This window comes from Apostichopus japonicus, chromosome 18, assembly GCF_037975245.1.
Source record: "Apostichopus japonicus isolate 1M-3 chromosome 18, ASM3797524v1, whole genome shotgun sequence".
In the NCBI taxonomy this organism is placed as follows: Eukaryota; Metazoa; Echinodermata; class Holothuroidea; order Aspidochirotida; family Stichopodidae; genus Apostichopus; species Apostichopus japonicus.
This window is the reverse complement of record NC_092578.1, coordinates 5,878,096-5,894,977: the sequence shown is the minus strand read 5'-3', so window position 1 is coordinate 5,894,977 and position 16,882 is coordinate 5,878,096. Positions and strand designations below refer to the sequence as shown.

General features: G+C 35.6%; 1 protein-coding gene across 3 annotated transcripts in view; it reads right to left on the bottom strand.

The window, feature by feature from the left end:
- The window catches only part of LOC139958401 (ly6/PLAUR domain-containing protein 6-like), a 70,842-nt gene that overhangs the window by 8,886 nt on the left and 45,074 nt on the right, over nt 1–16,882 (bottom strand). For 2 of the 3 annotated variants that reach the window (XM_071955459.1, XM_071955460.1), the window contains exon 3: nt 6,620–6,855. In XM_071955459.1, coding sequence (XP_071811560.1) covers nt 6,620–6,773 — 154 coding nt within the window. In that variant the 5' untranslated portion in view covers nt 6,774–6,855. Of the gene's footprint in view, nt 1–6,619; nt 6,856–8,904; nt 9,045–16,882 lie in introns of those variants that run through there. The other variant, XM_071955461.1, reaches the window with a different exon arrangement.

The window sequence follows — 16,882 nt, the reverse complement described above, 5'->3', positions numbered from 1 at the left end:
CTGGTCTAACTTTGATTTCCTTTTCTATCAACTCGCGCAAGAATAAAATATCTCAAGCCTGTGGAGACTAACTTGAAAGGTCTCTTTAAAATTAAACCCATACATCCAGTTGCCCTCCCACCCAGCTTTTAAAGTCTGCATGGAAGATGAATGAAAAAGTACAAGTATACTTACGAGTATAAAGAGAGGAGGGGAATGAATTTAAGAATGCTCAAGCAACAAAAGTACAATAACCTCTATTGTAACAGTCACAATATGGAAGCTGTTGGATAAATCAGGGGAGAGCTAGAATTTATGGCTCCCTTGATAAATTGACTTTCCTTTAGCAGGTCCTAATATCAGTGATTCTAACAATAAACTTTCTCTTAATTGGACCATGGAGGTTTACAAAAATCCCAGTTGGACTTATAGGTCATTTTTATGGCTGGTTTGATGAGGTGCAGAGATGAAACAGTCCGAAATACTCTTGTGTAGTTCACATTGCATATACTGGTAAATACCATCAACTTGAAGCCTCTGTGGTATGGTACTATACCGATTTGCTAGATGAGTACATTGTGTTTTACTGTAAAATAAGTTATATCTAGAAAATTATACAGCCACCAAATGTATGTTATAATTTAGCATAACAACTTTTTCAACTAAACTCCACAAGAACTCATGAAGCTATAGGCTAACTCAGACTCACAATCAGCCAGTACATTTCTTCCTTGAATAAGGACGAACACATAAATTTAAAAGAAGTGAAATAAGGGATATTGGAAGAGGTGGTGGAGTTAAGTGTCCGGAATTTGCTAAAATTTCTAAAGGAGTGTAGCACCCCTAATATTTCCCAATATAGTAGAGTCTATAGTTTTGTCCCCCTGTATAATATACCCTTCCCCTTCACTTTTATTTTTCCATTTTCCTTTCATCCATTTCTGGTAACAATCACACCTGCTACAAGGACCATTAAGCCCCTGTGTGGTCTGGCTTCACATTTAGGTTACTCCAAGGTTACGCTAAGCTAGTGACAATTTATCTGTCATTCTCTACATTAACTGACCAGGCCTTGTTTTATTCTCCCTTTAGTGTAGTAAGTATGTTCACACTCTCTGGAATCTCTGGTAGAGTAAGTTAAAGATGTGGGAAGACAGTTTGTCTCTTTCCTGGAGTATTGGTAGCCAGTCTAAGTAAAACCCTGTCTGGTAGGGTGGGATAGCAACCTTCCCTTAGTTCAAAGAATGGCTTAAAACAGCTAAGTTTGCAAGCAACTCTACCATTCACCAAGACACTCCAAGCTGCCATGCACCTGGCTGTACCAAACTGTACCAGTCTTCATTAGAAATTAATTTATATTAATTTCTACACAGCTTTTATATATGTAGAACTTTGATGTAGTTTCACCTATTGAGAGACCGTAATTATAGATGTCCTTGTAGACGGCCATCTTAGACGCCGGAACCCCCACTCCTGGTCCGGGTAACCAAGGACGCATGATGCACCCCCACTAATAGACGTTATTCGTGGACTTCGGGGCCAACCATTATACAGTAATACATACTAGACGAGATGGGCGACTACCGAGTTATTAGTTTAGTAGGCCATTAGAGTGTTAGGTCATGATGAATGTCATGTTTTAATTATGTTTTAATTTTATTTGTATTTTACATATTTTCATTTTGCATATCGTAATTCTCTTTTACCGTATGGTGAATACATATTTACCCTGCGGATTACGATAGATTATTGCGTTTGTCCTCATTTTAATATACCGTGTCATTATATCTTCTCAAAGGCAGGCGACTCATCACAGATTTGAACCCCGCTTCCCTTGATCTTATGTTTCTCGTGGTTGCGTAACCAGCACATATTTAGTCTTAAAGCTAAGTGCTACAGGAGAATCATAGAAAATCTGTGGGAGATGGGATATGGTAATATAATAAAACATAGAGGATTGAAACACTGGGATAATGAAATACACTCTGATATTAAGCACTGGTAACATGTTTCATTATTGTAGTGCATGTGCAAGCCACAATATCTGCATTACTGGCCAAGCAAAACGATACATACATGAACACTATACATTTGCAGTTTCAGAGGCTAGCTGCGTAGCCATCTTCTTCTGAGCCTGTCATGGCGCTCACAAGCGCCCTTACTCTTTAGGTACCTATACATGACTAATAATTGACTATACCCCTGGTGTGTTGTCCGCCCAAAAAATAAGGCCATAATCAACCGAAATGTTCTTTCTAATACTGCAAGCACTCCACATGGCGCTACAATACTGCATATTTGCAGGCAAATGCAGTTCTAACTTAAAGAGTCTTTTCTTCAAGGCTTGGTGACAAGAACACTTTCTGTTCAATCTACAAGCTCATCCCACATACTGGCATGTGACATGTTGTTTGCTGCAGCATTTTAAAATAGATGAACATGAAAAGGTCAAAATAGACAACCTCATCAATTTTTCTACAACATGGTATCACATACAGTATTTAGGCAATAGGATTATTTTGTAGGACGATTTCCAACAAAGTTCTGCAACCTTTTCAATTTTGTTGAAATATTTATTTATTTATTTATGCCAAAAAGTAACTTTTCTACAGACCTGTTGAAATGGAGGTGGCCTACTGTGGAGTTAACCCTCTGAGAGCATTTTGCCCAAGGGGATTTCATACTTGTCATTAGGGGATTTCATACTTGTCATTAGGATATTTCATTTCATACACAATATTGATGCATCTCAAAGTTAAAACAGACTGCCAGAAAGAATTTTATTAGAAAGTGATGGAGCCATTTGTGAGGTCAAATAAAATGGACACATGTTTGACCTAGTTTTAAAAGTCAAAATTCTTCTTTACTGATGGAAGTTTAATAAGGGGGTTACAACCTGATGACTTTCTGAAGAGAAATGGACCAATAGCTTCTTTAGAAAAGCTGCAGAACCATCAGTTATTTAGTGATGAAAGTTGAAAACTAAAACTGCAGGTCATCTATATACTTGACAAGTGCTCAAGTGAGTAATCTTCCATAAAGCAAACTTCTGGGTTCCATCCAGCATTAAAAAAATCAATCTCTTGAATATTATACACAATGCTGTGACATAAACATGAAAATTCCTTGGTTCGGGTAATTACCAGTGTTGATACTAACTACATGTTTGACCCTGCAACAACTGCCCTTTCCATCTACCTAGTCTAATGAAACTGGTACTATTTTAGCACTGTGGCCGCTCTTCTAATTCAATGCCCATCAACTCTTAATTCTGAATTCTGAGACATTTCTCAGAAATTTAAGAGACTGTTCTGTGATACAGAGCACACAAGGCATAGTTCAACCTTATTTTTGTAACAAATGTGCAACAGTATCAGAAGGCCAGTGCATTGAAGTCATCGAAACCTTGATGCATTTTGCATTCTGGTTTTGTGTAACAAATGTGCTACAGTATTCTAAGGCCTTTCTACATTTAATCAGTCTTCCTCTGCATACTCCAGGCATTTCCTAATATTTTGTCTCTCTCTCTCTCTCTGTAGAGAAAAATAAGAACCTTCTTCCAGTTCAACGCCCATCACCTCTTCATTCGAATGCTGAGACATTTCTCAGAAATTGAAGAGACTGTTCTGTGATGCAGAGCACACAAGGGATAGTTAAACCTCTTCTTTCTTTTCTTTTTGTAACAGATGTGCTACAGTATCCTAAGGACTTTCTACATTTAATCAGTCTTACTCTGAATAATCCAGTCATTTCCTAATATTTTTCTTTCTCTCTCTCAGGAAAGAAAGATTCCTCTTCAAACAAAAAAATTGTAGGAAATTTGGACTAAAATCCTCAATCCTGAAAGTTTTCAAACAATTCCATTTATAGATTTTCAACTTTCATACTCAGACAGCTTGGATACTGTCTATCCACATGAAGTCTAACCACAGTGAACTCAGTTGACATTATCCCAATATCATGAACTACCCAGTTAGTATAGCCTGCAAACACATGCTTCAAGTCACAACTCATGCTGCAATTTGCAACAAGCATTTTATTGTCTGCCTTATTATTTTACCTGACATAAAAAAAAAATTGATTGGCTCATTTGAATAAACAATTTGAATACTTGGGACAATGGTGGATGCCAAATTAGCCTTAGGAAAGTCAACTCCAAATATTTTAACAATATTCTCTGAATGCTAAAAGTTGGGACCAGTAATTACTTTAATAAGGGGCAATGTTGATGACCTCTCAGGAGGTGGAAAAAGTGTACCCTCTCCTCCCTCCTCTTCTCTTCTGCTGTACCCTCTATTATGCTACTGGCCTGGACAGGTAAGAAATTACTTTTATTACATCTAATGCTAATCACACACTGTAGTCAAAGCACCTGATCTACCAGGGTTTAATAAAAAGTGACTGTTGAAGTGTTTATCCAACTCTCATTAAATGGGAATAATCTGCTCAAAAAGCAAAACTTGAATTCAACTCATACTAATACAAATAAAAACGTTGTGTGATATTGTCAACCAACATTGCCAGAGGCTCTATTTAAAAAAAAAAAAAAATTGTGGCTGAGCATATCTATCCTCAAGTACTTGTGATTTATAATCTTGTCACACAAAAGCATGACCCTATCACAAAGGTCAATCCAGACTCAAAAGACATCAAAAGTTGGTTATCTAGAATTTAAAGCAGGTATAGGCAGAGGTGCTTTATCACCAAATGTTTTGATTAGGAACAGCTAACTTGTTCTTTACCTTGTCAAAATAATCAGCATGGATCAGGTATCTTTATAGCAGGGAGCTGCTACTTGGTGAGCTGCTTAAAGCAGTTTTTGCCAGCTGGTCGCAATTTTGCCAAACTTATGACATATTATTCAAAGTAAGATTTAAAAGTGATCAACCTGGACATCCTCCTACATACTTCATCACCAAATTAAGGTTAGTGAACTGTTAATCAGTTTGGTTTAATCCATGAGACATTTTGTCACCCTGTCACCTATATTAATAGGACACAAATTGTATCAAGGAAGCAGAAAAATATCAAAATTCTTTACTTTTGCTTCACATTTTGAAATGAAACTTGACCAAACAAGCTCATGACTTAGATTACTATGGGATTTTGCTATAGAAGGGCACCAAAAAAAAAAAAAAAAAAAACTTGAGAAACTGCTTTAATAATGCTTGTAGTTACAGCAGTAAATTCAATTGGGCATACACTGCATCCATCCTAGGCAGTAAAATGACCACTCAAAATGTCAGAAGAATTCTAAGCTTCCTTATTAAATATCCATTCTACCATACAGTACAGTAGGTCTGTCTGTAAATATATCAACGCTTCTTAAAAGTAGTACACTTCACACAACCATCACAGATTTCATGAAATCTTAAGGATAAATGATTAGCATCTTACTCTTTAGTGTACAGTGTGTTACAGTTGGAAGGTTAACTTGTTTTGTAGCTTCATCATTGCAAATTTGCAATAATGGTTGGAATGAACCGAATGATACTTGGTATAGTAAAGTCTATAAATTTGGGGAAATTATATAAATTGGTAGCTAAATACAAAGTCTTTTCAAAACTGAGGCAATCATAAGTTTGGTCAATTAGAATACACTAATGATGTAATTGAAGTCCCGCCTTTGGTTTATAAATTACACTAAATTTCTTTTTCCTTTTTTTTTTTTTTTATCATTATATGATACACTACAATAGCACAAAAAGACGTTTTGGCATGGATGAAATCCCATTTTCATATTCTTGAAAAATCATATTTAGATAAACAAATGTTGGAAATGTGCTAGTGTGCATAAAATGAGATATACACTATCATCCACCATATGGTTGGACCTGAATGACATAAATTTGTTATGGAGAGGAGGAGAGGGTCAGGAAGGATGGGGGGGGGGAGCATGAGGTATTATATTGGACAATAAATTCAAAACTTAAGGTAGTCCCCTGCGTATTTCGATGAAAACTGGGGAAACACATTGTTCAACATAAATCATTTCAACACTGAAAACGATCAGACTTCAGTATAGTCATAAACCAAACCAATACTTTTCATACACCCCCGTCCTTTAACAAAGAAATTTACCATTCATGTTTCATCTACATGCACTGTCAAGGTCACCATGAATAAATAATAGAGAGAAGCGTGTCTGAAAGTGTATTACAAGTAGCTGCACATGAAAGGATACATTAATTTCAAGGAAAACCACCGGATTCAGCTATGGTGAGAAATTTACAATAGATGTCTATATTTCTTAGACAACTCTGATCATTTTAATGAACATGCAAAATATTAGATGGCAACTGGCCAAACTAAGACAATCTACTACATTTTGCTTCACACACTGAAATGCATGATTCCATTGGATTGTGCAGACAATTTTTGCATTAATACCCCCATACTCTCATGGAAAAGCAAATTGGAAATTTCTATGAAATTTTATTTCTTCTCTGCATACTTTGAAATGAAACTTGATTAAAAATATTAACAATTACACTACAGCTACATAGTTATGGGAATTCGAATGAAACGCTACTGAAAATTGCCAAATCAACGCAAAGGAGCTGTTTCAGCTAGGTCACCAAACGTTTTGAAGGGAGCAGATACGAAAAATATTTTAGGAGGACTGTTTGAAATTACTCACCATCACCGTAGGCAAATATTGGAGGTGGGTCCAAGGACCCTCGAACTGTGACCATGGCAAGATGAAGCAAGAAGATGGTAAAGATCAGACTTCTCTGGACAAGTTCCACCATCACGGACCGGCCTGTGGGTCCAGACTCTATTTGAAGTCTCATGAATGTTGTCTGTTCTGATGACCTCAAATGCAAAACTCACATTCTGTCGCTGTAAATTCAGCAAATTCTGTGTTAAAAGTTCCTACATGAAGAAAGGAAAAAATTACCGAAAGTTGAATAAAAAAGAGATAATACTTATAAAGGCACTTTCATACTACTTTTTAGTCTCCATTTATCTCTTTAATACCTGTGTCCATTCAAATCAACATTTTTCATTGGTGATCAAAGATGGTGATTTCTAAGATTTATTTGTTTGGAAACTATACTGCTGGGGATTTTGACAGCTCAGAATGTTCAACTAAAAATAACATCTACTGTACCATACATTTAAGGGGCTTCAGGCAATATATATGAATATGACAATAATTTATACCCAGCCGGGATACATCATGCTGAATCAAAGGATTTGATGTGATTCCATAAAGATCAATTTTCATGAAAATTTGAAATTTCATATGGAAGTAATTTAAGAAATGCTCTTCTAATGGTTGCAGACAGCATGTTCGCATCATTTGAGAACATTATATATAATAATGTTTCCTTGGTGATACAGCTGTAACATGTCAACTTCAAAACAGTATTTAAAAATGTAAAAATAAAAAGACAACATTTAAAATATTCCTGAATTTGAAAGTGGTGGTTGTGCACGGTATGATTGTAGCATATGTAATAAGTCCTTTGTACTGTTACAAAACTCTGAAAGATTTACAAGTATTGTAATATTTTATCAGTTAGAAGCATTTTAACTAACATGAAATAATTAATTATCTGTGTTAAGAGGGCATATATGATTGTTTTCTCTCTAAGGTGATGTCCTTTCAACTTTCTCAATTAATTGATCAGATAGTATAATAAAAAAATCACTTTCTTCAAACCAATGATCTCTGGACCAAAAGTGATCGCTCAAAGAAACAGTACTAGGTCAACAGAAGAAAAATTCATGTTATAAAATAAAAGATATTTTTCAAGTTAAAGAAGTTACTTAACCTTTACCCTCTCTTCCAGTTATAAGAATCTTCATTGCATGTATTAAATTTCTGATTTTTATTTTCCAAAAAGATTTCCCTCCTAGAGTTACCAAGATCCATTCACATTGACCACCAAGTCCAGTGGTTTACCAATTATAGCTCCAGTATGTCAAACATACAAAAATGCTCTGGAATTATCAAAGATACCTTGTTTGTTTTATTGTTAGTGTCATGAAGATTTATTAGTAATGGATGACGTCACAGTAGTCATTCTCGTTGGGTCATGATACAATCTGAATGTATCAGGTTACTATAATGAGCTTAAACTTGACAGGGGTTGTCTGCAGGGAATTTGTCTAGCTATAAAATCTTTCCCTAATTAGAGATGTATCTGTTTCCATTTCTTCAAGAAAGAGAATCATCTTACTACCACCAAGGAAACTCTTTTGGCACCGCATATATATATATCGTATTATGCATCAGGATTTCATTGTTCAAAGAGAATAGCAAGAAATAAATCATTGTTTTTACTTTGCAGAGCATTTGTGCTGATCATGATGTCTATAGAATACTGAAAATTCAATGTGTGAAAAACCATCTGCCTTAAATATTTGCACTTGAGAAACCAAAAAACCAAAAACACTAGCATTTTACTATACATGTAGCTATTGTGTGCACTTAGGAAAAGGGAAAAGCGAAAATGGAGTGTCTTTTTAAGTTACCTTATAATCAAATTACTATGGTAGGCACACAATATATTATGTAATAATTAGTGCAACTAAATAACTACTTTTGTAGAGTAGATAATGAACACTGTAATGTTACAAGAACATACATACAACAAATTCTGATACACTGTACATATTTACCAAGCACAACTCTTCTAGTATAGCATATATATGAATAACTTCTTTTCCACATGTGAAAGAATCGACATGAAAGAAAAATACTTATCCTTTAATTCCCTGCAGCTGTACTTAGGTCTAAGGATTAACTTTACACATGCAATCTACAGTAAGGATTAACTTTACCCTTGCAACAGGGCATAAAAAGTAAAATGGCTAGGAGGTACTTTCCAAGGTGTAAAGAAAGGTAGGACGGCAAAACTTTGTACACATGTATTTACACAACTTACAGTAAGTGAGCAATATTTTCCTACATACCAAATTCAGCAAACGTTTGCCAATTTTCAATGATTGGATGACACTGGCAAAGAAACAAGATCTACAAACAGCACATCCTGAGGTAAATAATGTAACAAACAGACCAGTCATGATCTATAGCAAAATAATGGATACATGTCTCCACTTTGTTATGGTGTTTGCTTGGAATGATCCTATAGATCCTGTTTGACGCCAGCTATAAGCCACATGTAACGATCAGAAGAAAAGTTTGGAATCAAAACACTTTTCAGTGAATTCAATCAAGCATTTTGCTCCTTTTTTGGCATCAATAGGTGTCATTCACAGAGCGTAATTTAGCTACTTGAGATTCTACGAAACAATTTACCGCCTGGCGTTTACCATCACTTGCAAAACCTTGGAGCCTTTAATCAGTTTCGGATTGGAAGCAAAAGTAGCATATGCTGCGGACCACCCATTTCAAGGGCCCTGCACTAAATGCTTCCAAGCTATCAATTCGGATTCAGTGACTCTACACTTGCTCTGTTACCAAAGTACTGTACTGCCTTCAACTTTTATGAACGACAGGGTATCTAAAGTTTAGAAATTTTAGTCAATGATCACCTTCAATTGGGGTTATTATTTTAACACGGTAATAAATGGTAGTGTGGTATCGATGTGATACATACACGACGCATAATATTTGAAACTGAAGTCATAGCCGCTGCACAAAGATGAAAATGAAATGGAACGCACCTTAGGTGAATACTTCAGGCCATGCACTAGCTTAATCCTGCCCTGCCTTTAAAAGTCTGCTGTGTAGACCCCAACTATAGCACGCTATCATGGAAAGTTTCTTGAGATTATGTAATCGACCTGCCTTGGTCATAAATTGACCTCTTTATACCAATTAGTCTGCAATGCCTGCCACATATTTTTTCTTGTATGAGGGTCTTTGTGTGAACGCTGTATGATTAACTACACTATAGACATGAACATATTTCCACACAGTGTTGACACACAGAGCCTAATGGTGTTCAGAATTAGCTATGCAGGCTAACTTTTGAGCCTGAGGTCGGTTTACGACCGTGGCAGGTCGATTACGTAATCACAAAACTTTCCTAGCTATAGCGTGCTATAATTGGAGCCAATAATAATGTAAGACTCCCTTCTCTGAAAATTATGGTAAGCACAAATATATGTGAATTACTGACCTACGGTCTACTTTTGATGTGGAAACTGGAAGTATACGCACAACGGTGGTCTGGGCAGGGCTTATTACACAGCTTGAGAAAATTTAAGTGTTAGAAACATGAATAAGTAGAATAAATAACCACTTTGGAAGATATAGTTAGCTGCATTTCCTTTCCACAAACAGAGAAACAATAGCTAAGATCCATATTCCTTGTTTCCAGAGAGAGGTGTACACATGGTTTCAAAGTTAAAACTGTCGCCAATTTATTGCGAGTCCTCACACAAAGTATTCCTTTCGTAGTAAAAAAAATATTCACCGGTCCACCCTTGTAACTGTGACTTACACACCAAGGAGAATTTCTTCCTTTACAACCCATACGACTTCTAGTTAAACTACAAACAACAACTGCTAAACCTTAACACTACAAATTGGCTGGTTCTAAACACCATTCAGAAGTCGCCTTTGTATTCCTCCCTAAGTCTAACAAACTCTCAATGTGCTTAGACTGGAAATCAATAATACAAATTGATCTACAATCCTTATAATGAGAAAGGTCTTTTATCCTACATGAACAAGATGACCAGACACACTCAGCCTTAGGCCAGATTTTTGACTCAACAAGGAGGAACATGTATGCATTTTATTCCTTCCCGTTATTGACAAAAAGTTCTTGATGTTTGAGAAATTTGTCATTAACAGTTATATGTTTAAAGGCCAAGTTTCAATTTTGATCAGATTATTTCTTGACGGCAGGGCTGAAGAGGGTGAAGTATAGAAAGGCCTCGTTGAAATTGTAAAGTCATGCTCTTCTGTGTGTGTTACTCCCGCATAGATGATAGTAGTATTTTGAAAATGAAACTGTTAGTCTATTTGTGAACATGTGGGGGGCACAGTTTATTTACCTTTTACTTACTGATAGTTTGCTACATGTCATCAGAACCACATAAAGTGATTTTAGATAGCCAGAAAAGGTTATCTGTTTGTTCATGTTCATAATGGAATGTAAAATAAGAATGTAGATGACTCAATCAAATCAAATCTTTACCATATAACTGACACAGTTTGGCCTATCTAACATAAGTTGGGACAACATTGATAAGATGACTGTTTAATATTTAACTGAGAAAACATTAGGGCAGGCATCTGTTCAATTAAAAGCTCCCTGATTAATATTATTTCAAAATAAAGGAAGAAATAAGTCACATGAGCAACAAAAATTATGTTCTAAAGCAATGTGTCTGCTATAATTTTCAAGTACAAGTTGAAGACTAATTCATATGTAATATTACCAAACTTTGCTTGTTCTCATTACCATCATGCCTAACCAAAGACGAGCAGAATATTTCAGAGAAATTTGTCACATGTGCTGCAGTTCTATCATTTTGTACCTGCAGCATAGCCTATGTAGGATCTGTCCTCAAATGTTAACAAGGTCAATGACACATTATAACAGCAGAAAATATCATTGTCTTTCTTTTTTCTCTCCCCCCACCCCCCCCCCCCCCCCCGTTTCAGGCAATGACCATCGAAATTGACATGTGATACAGTGAAGCAACAAGCAATCACAAAACATGACCTAGAATTTTCACAGAAACTACAAAATTGGCCTTTTCCAATTCATGATGACAACTTCGGACTTATTTCCACAAACATTCTATTTCTGGCATAACAAACATATCTGAGGCAGGTTTTGCCAACAGCTATGTTCTGTTTTGATTATAGTGTGGCCAATCAAGATCTTTCAGAACATAAGAATGAAGGATTATTTTTGGCAAGCTTTCTTAAGATCCCCTATGTAGTATATACCAGGAAACCTAGAGGGACACCATTAGCTCATGGTATCACCAAGGCAACAACTGATTGAATAGAACTCCATTTTGGAAAGCAAACACTGACCGAAACGATACCTATAAGGAGTGCTTTGAGCTAACTAGAAAAATGAACCAAATAGCTAAATATTGTCCTATTCTTTTCTTTACGTTGACAATGGCAACTGAACTTGTGGTAGATTGCCCTGCTTTAAGGTAAACTTCCTCAACTTTATATACAACCTCACCCTGATAAACATTGGCATACAATAGCACACCACAACAAGACAAATCTCAACTCATTGTGAGGAACTATAATTTATATTGTACTCTTCACTGGAATTATTTCAAAAACAAGTATGACAAGGGTATGATTGTATTACCAGTTGTAATCGTGATGCATACAAGGATGTAATTTTCCCCTACCTCAGAATTGTCAGGGACAAGTAAGTTGTGGGCAAATGACTAAACTAAGTTTCCCTTAAGAGGTATTCAAACCAAGCAAGCAACATATTTGACAAGTTTAAATCTAAATCTAGAATTTCCCTCCTTCAAGACTTTGCCAATCTACATGGGCAAGTTTCCGACACCTTTAGTTTGCTTATGAACATTCTTTTGCTCACTGTTTACTTCATTTTAAGGAGAATTTCTGCAGTTGATTTAGCTTACAATAAGTTTTTAGCCGATGTGCAGAGTGTTGATTCGAATATGATTTGCAAGTGATCAAGTTATTGACCAAAATGACACCTTGCAGTTTAGCATTTTCACAAGAAGATAAGCTCATTAGAAAGAAATATACATTACTGTCCACTAAGCACCAGAGGCAGGTTAAGTATATGGAAAAGTTCCTATGTAATTGCAGAAAGGTCAGAGCAGACCTATACTCCCCACTCCCCTCCCCCATGTAGTGTACCATGCCCCCACCTCCATCTGTGCAAGTTACAGGTCACAAGCATTGAATCTGTCAGTGTTCCTCCTTAACTTGGTGGTGCCCCCCCTCCTCCCCCTACCCAACTCAGAACTTCTGGCTATATGGGCCTGGATAAGAGAGGAGCAAAAGAAATCCATTCAAGTCTCAAACATTTGATTTGGCATCTAGGAACTTAATTGTCACATGTTGCTGTTACAGTCAATTTTAAGTCATTAGCCATTTGCTACCCTTTTAAGTAAAAGCTATATCAGGTGATGAGCTGAAAGGGTAGCACAAACTAATGAATATGCCACAACTTACAGGGATGGGATGTTTATATTCGATGAGCTTACCTGTCTCCTCAAAAAATTATTTGTGATAGTAAATAATTGCTGATGTGTGGAGATGGAGATAGGTAAGCATGGCAGCGAAATAAATCTTAATTTTCCATTTTCCTCTGCAGAATGTAAAAATATTCCACAAATGATAAACTGTTCTAGAAGTATGGGATTTTTGTACCGAGCTTTTTTTTTTATATCAAAATAAAACAAAACTGTTAGCAAACTGCTGATCCACTAAAGAGCCTGTGTAAGAGAATGTGTAAAAGTAATAAGTGCCTGACGTTTCGATCCTAGCAGGAGGCTTCCACAGAGGCTGAATGACAAGTTACAGAAGATCCTGCTAGAATCGAAACGTCAGGCTCTCTTACTTTTACACATAAATAACTATATATATTGACATTCCCATTTGTTTTCGTACACCTTTAATGCTCAACTTACCAATCACATTGGCGCCAGGTGGAATTTTTCTGTGATAAATTTTTAAAAAGCATTCCTAGCTGGCTTGATTTGAAGAGAAAATTCATGGATGCTCTTTAAATTTAAGCTTGAGCTGATTACTGCTGACTCTTTTTTCAAGGTTGGCTGTCACCTGCCATGTCAGCTGTTATCAAGTAATTGATGCTTTTTACCTTTGTTTAATTCCATCCCAAGGTGTGAACTTTACACCAACAGACTACATAATCAGCTTTGGGTATTGAGCTAGTTGTCTGTCAGTCAACTGTACATAGTACTATAGATTCAACATCCTCTGCACAGAATTTTGAGCACAAATGCACATAAGGAAACGGCTATTTGAAATGCACAAACTCATCTACAATTAAGGAAGGGAAACAGGGACATTTGTAGGACTACTAAATTTATCAATGGATTTATTTATTTTTTCACTTGTTCTTTTGTAAATTAATTTGCTTTCTTTGTCAAGCGCCTTGAGCAGTGACTTTTGTCTACTGATTTGGCGCAATATAAGTCTCATTTATTATTATTATTATTATTATTAATATTATATATAAGCTAATTTACTATGACTTCTTGTAGGTAGAACCATACATGACATGCTATGTTGTTAAATTTGGGTCATTTTAATAAACATTTTCAATAATAAGGACAATAATATTACAATTAATAGACTTTACAAGACACTTTCACAAGTAACTATAATGACTCTATTTGATGATCCAAAAACATTTTGTCAACAAGGCACTTTTTCATAGCATTAATCTCATACATGCAAAGAATAGCAAATTATATATTTGTTTGACTTTTTGCCATTTTTCTGTAGTTATGTAATACAAAAAGCACATTGGACTGGATGTTTAGCCTACTGATATTGAATTTAAGCTTTGGCAGTACAAAAAGCTGCATTAAAATACAAATCTATACAAAAAGTAATGTACAAAGTATTGTACATGCTAACACAGTTAAGGCCTTGGCTCCACCTTTATCCTCTCTTTATCCCAACCAGTTTTTCAGAAAAACTAAGAATTGTAAAATGTTCAACTATTTCATTAAATTAGAAATATACCCCAAATTAGTATTAACTGTGGAATGAGCACATGCATGCACATTTTGCAAACAGTAGGACAGACTGTACCTCAATAATTTAACTGAAAATTTGAACAAGATATGACACTTAAAAAATTAAATTTGAAAACCTTAAAATTTTGTTTTCCATATTGTGACTTTGAGGATGGAATTCATTTGAGCATTTAACTCCATATCATAATTTCTTCCAGAAGGTAATTTCCTTTCAATAAAAACAGCCAAACAGAGAAAAACATAATGAAAATCTTTTCCCCTTTAATGGAACCTCATCAAGTTCTGCTAAACTGACTGACCTGCACAGAAGTTGTACATTTAATACTTTCATGTTTGCTGACATTGCTTGAACTACCACCAGCGATGCACTTATATAAGAGTAACCCTTGAATCCTCCAGGGTTCTGCTACCACCCTTCCGTGTCTGCGATTCCCTTTTCACAGAGCACTTGACTTGAAAGCTTTTGAATAGAACATAACAGGGATTTAGTTTCCATCGAGCAAACATTGTTGTTGACGCTTGAGATTGTGGGGAAGTTTGTAATCAGTGGTGTACAAACATTGATGGGAGCTAAAGCACGCTTGTTGTTTTCTCAAGTAGTGGAGAGTCTTGATATAAACCCTATCTTTCCAAGTCTAATATGCAATAAAATTTGCCAACACCATTGATGGGAAGGGAGAGATTGGATGCAGGAGGAGGGGGAGGAGTGGGGAGGGGGAAGGAGAGGGAGGAGGGGGATAAAGTGTGTGAAAAGGATGGATTGAGGGAAAGACGTATGGTACTTTGTGACAGTTTAATTTTTAAGTGTATGTTGATTGAACCTTATAGTTAGACAGCCAAAAGTAATATTTGATATGTTACCAAAAATTATTTTGTTATTTAATTAATATTTGGGAACAAGTGCCTAGATCATGTTCCTCCCAAAACCATATTATAGAAAATAATTACTGTAAAACAGTCAGAGAAGTATAAATTCTAATATCATGTTGTGAGTTCTAAAAAAGCATAAAGATAATTTCTTTTTTTTGGTTTCACTTACTGTACAAGAGAGAGAGACATATAAAAAGAAAGAAAGAAACAAGAAGAAGAACAATTAGTGGGTTTGGTTTAATAACAGGTGTTTTGAGATTTAGATATGTTTCTCACCAAATTTAAGTAACATACATGCTCAGTTTTACAATGTGTTTGTTCTTTTAGTTGAAATGGAGGTATATTAGGCCAATGGCATTCCTCTAACCTCAATTTTGTTCATTCATGTGAAAAGGACACTGTAGTGTTTCAATATGTCAGGTAATCTGGGTACATTTTTTGTTCATTGTCCGTAATAATTTTGCATTAAAATCTAGTAACCTTTTTCGATGCCATACATCCCATTACAACAATCAATCATGAACTAGTCAAATTTCATAAGTTTCAAATAACCACAAACTTCTTTGATAATTGAATGAGAAATCATAACAATATTCACTAAGGATGTACAGTCCTCACGGTTACCAGTTAACTCTGATATTCACTTAGGGTGTACAGTGCTACAAAGCTAAGTTACCATACATGTTAACTCTGTAAATGACAAAGCAAGAGGGCTAAGGTTGTGAAGAAACAGGTAAGCTAGGGAGAAGCAAAGTAAACTACTACATCTTCCAATAAATCATTTAAAGTAACCAAGCAAAAATACTTCCCCACTACTCTACTAGCTCTTTAATGTGAAATTTATTGCAATTGTCTATGTTAAGAGCATGAAACTGGATCAAGGTTCAAGAGCATGTCTTTGCATGTATTCTGTTGGTAAGTAGCAAATATTCTGAATTGCAAATGTCTGTTATTTATCAGCATGGAAACCACAAGGAATCTTCTGTACACAGCAGGATGGAATTTGAGTACTGTCTTCATGCTGTACTGTATGTTACAAAATGTCAAGTACAGTATTACTGAAAGCACAGTTCAACCATTTTCAGAAGAGCAATTATCATAACTCTGGCTTTAACTGTTAAACCTGTATATTGAGGAGAAACAAATAAATGAGGGGAAATGGTATTTCTTTAATTTACATTTATGTTCTAAAAGATTTTTGACAGGACTAGTAATACAATTGTGGATGATGTGAACATTACACTGTACATGTATACCTAAGTTGCAGCTTTGAAATGCAATACATACCTGTACATGATAACCATTATTTGGCATTAGCCGTAGAAGAAATTGGTCAACTTCAGAGCGATATAATCCATCG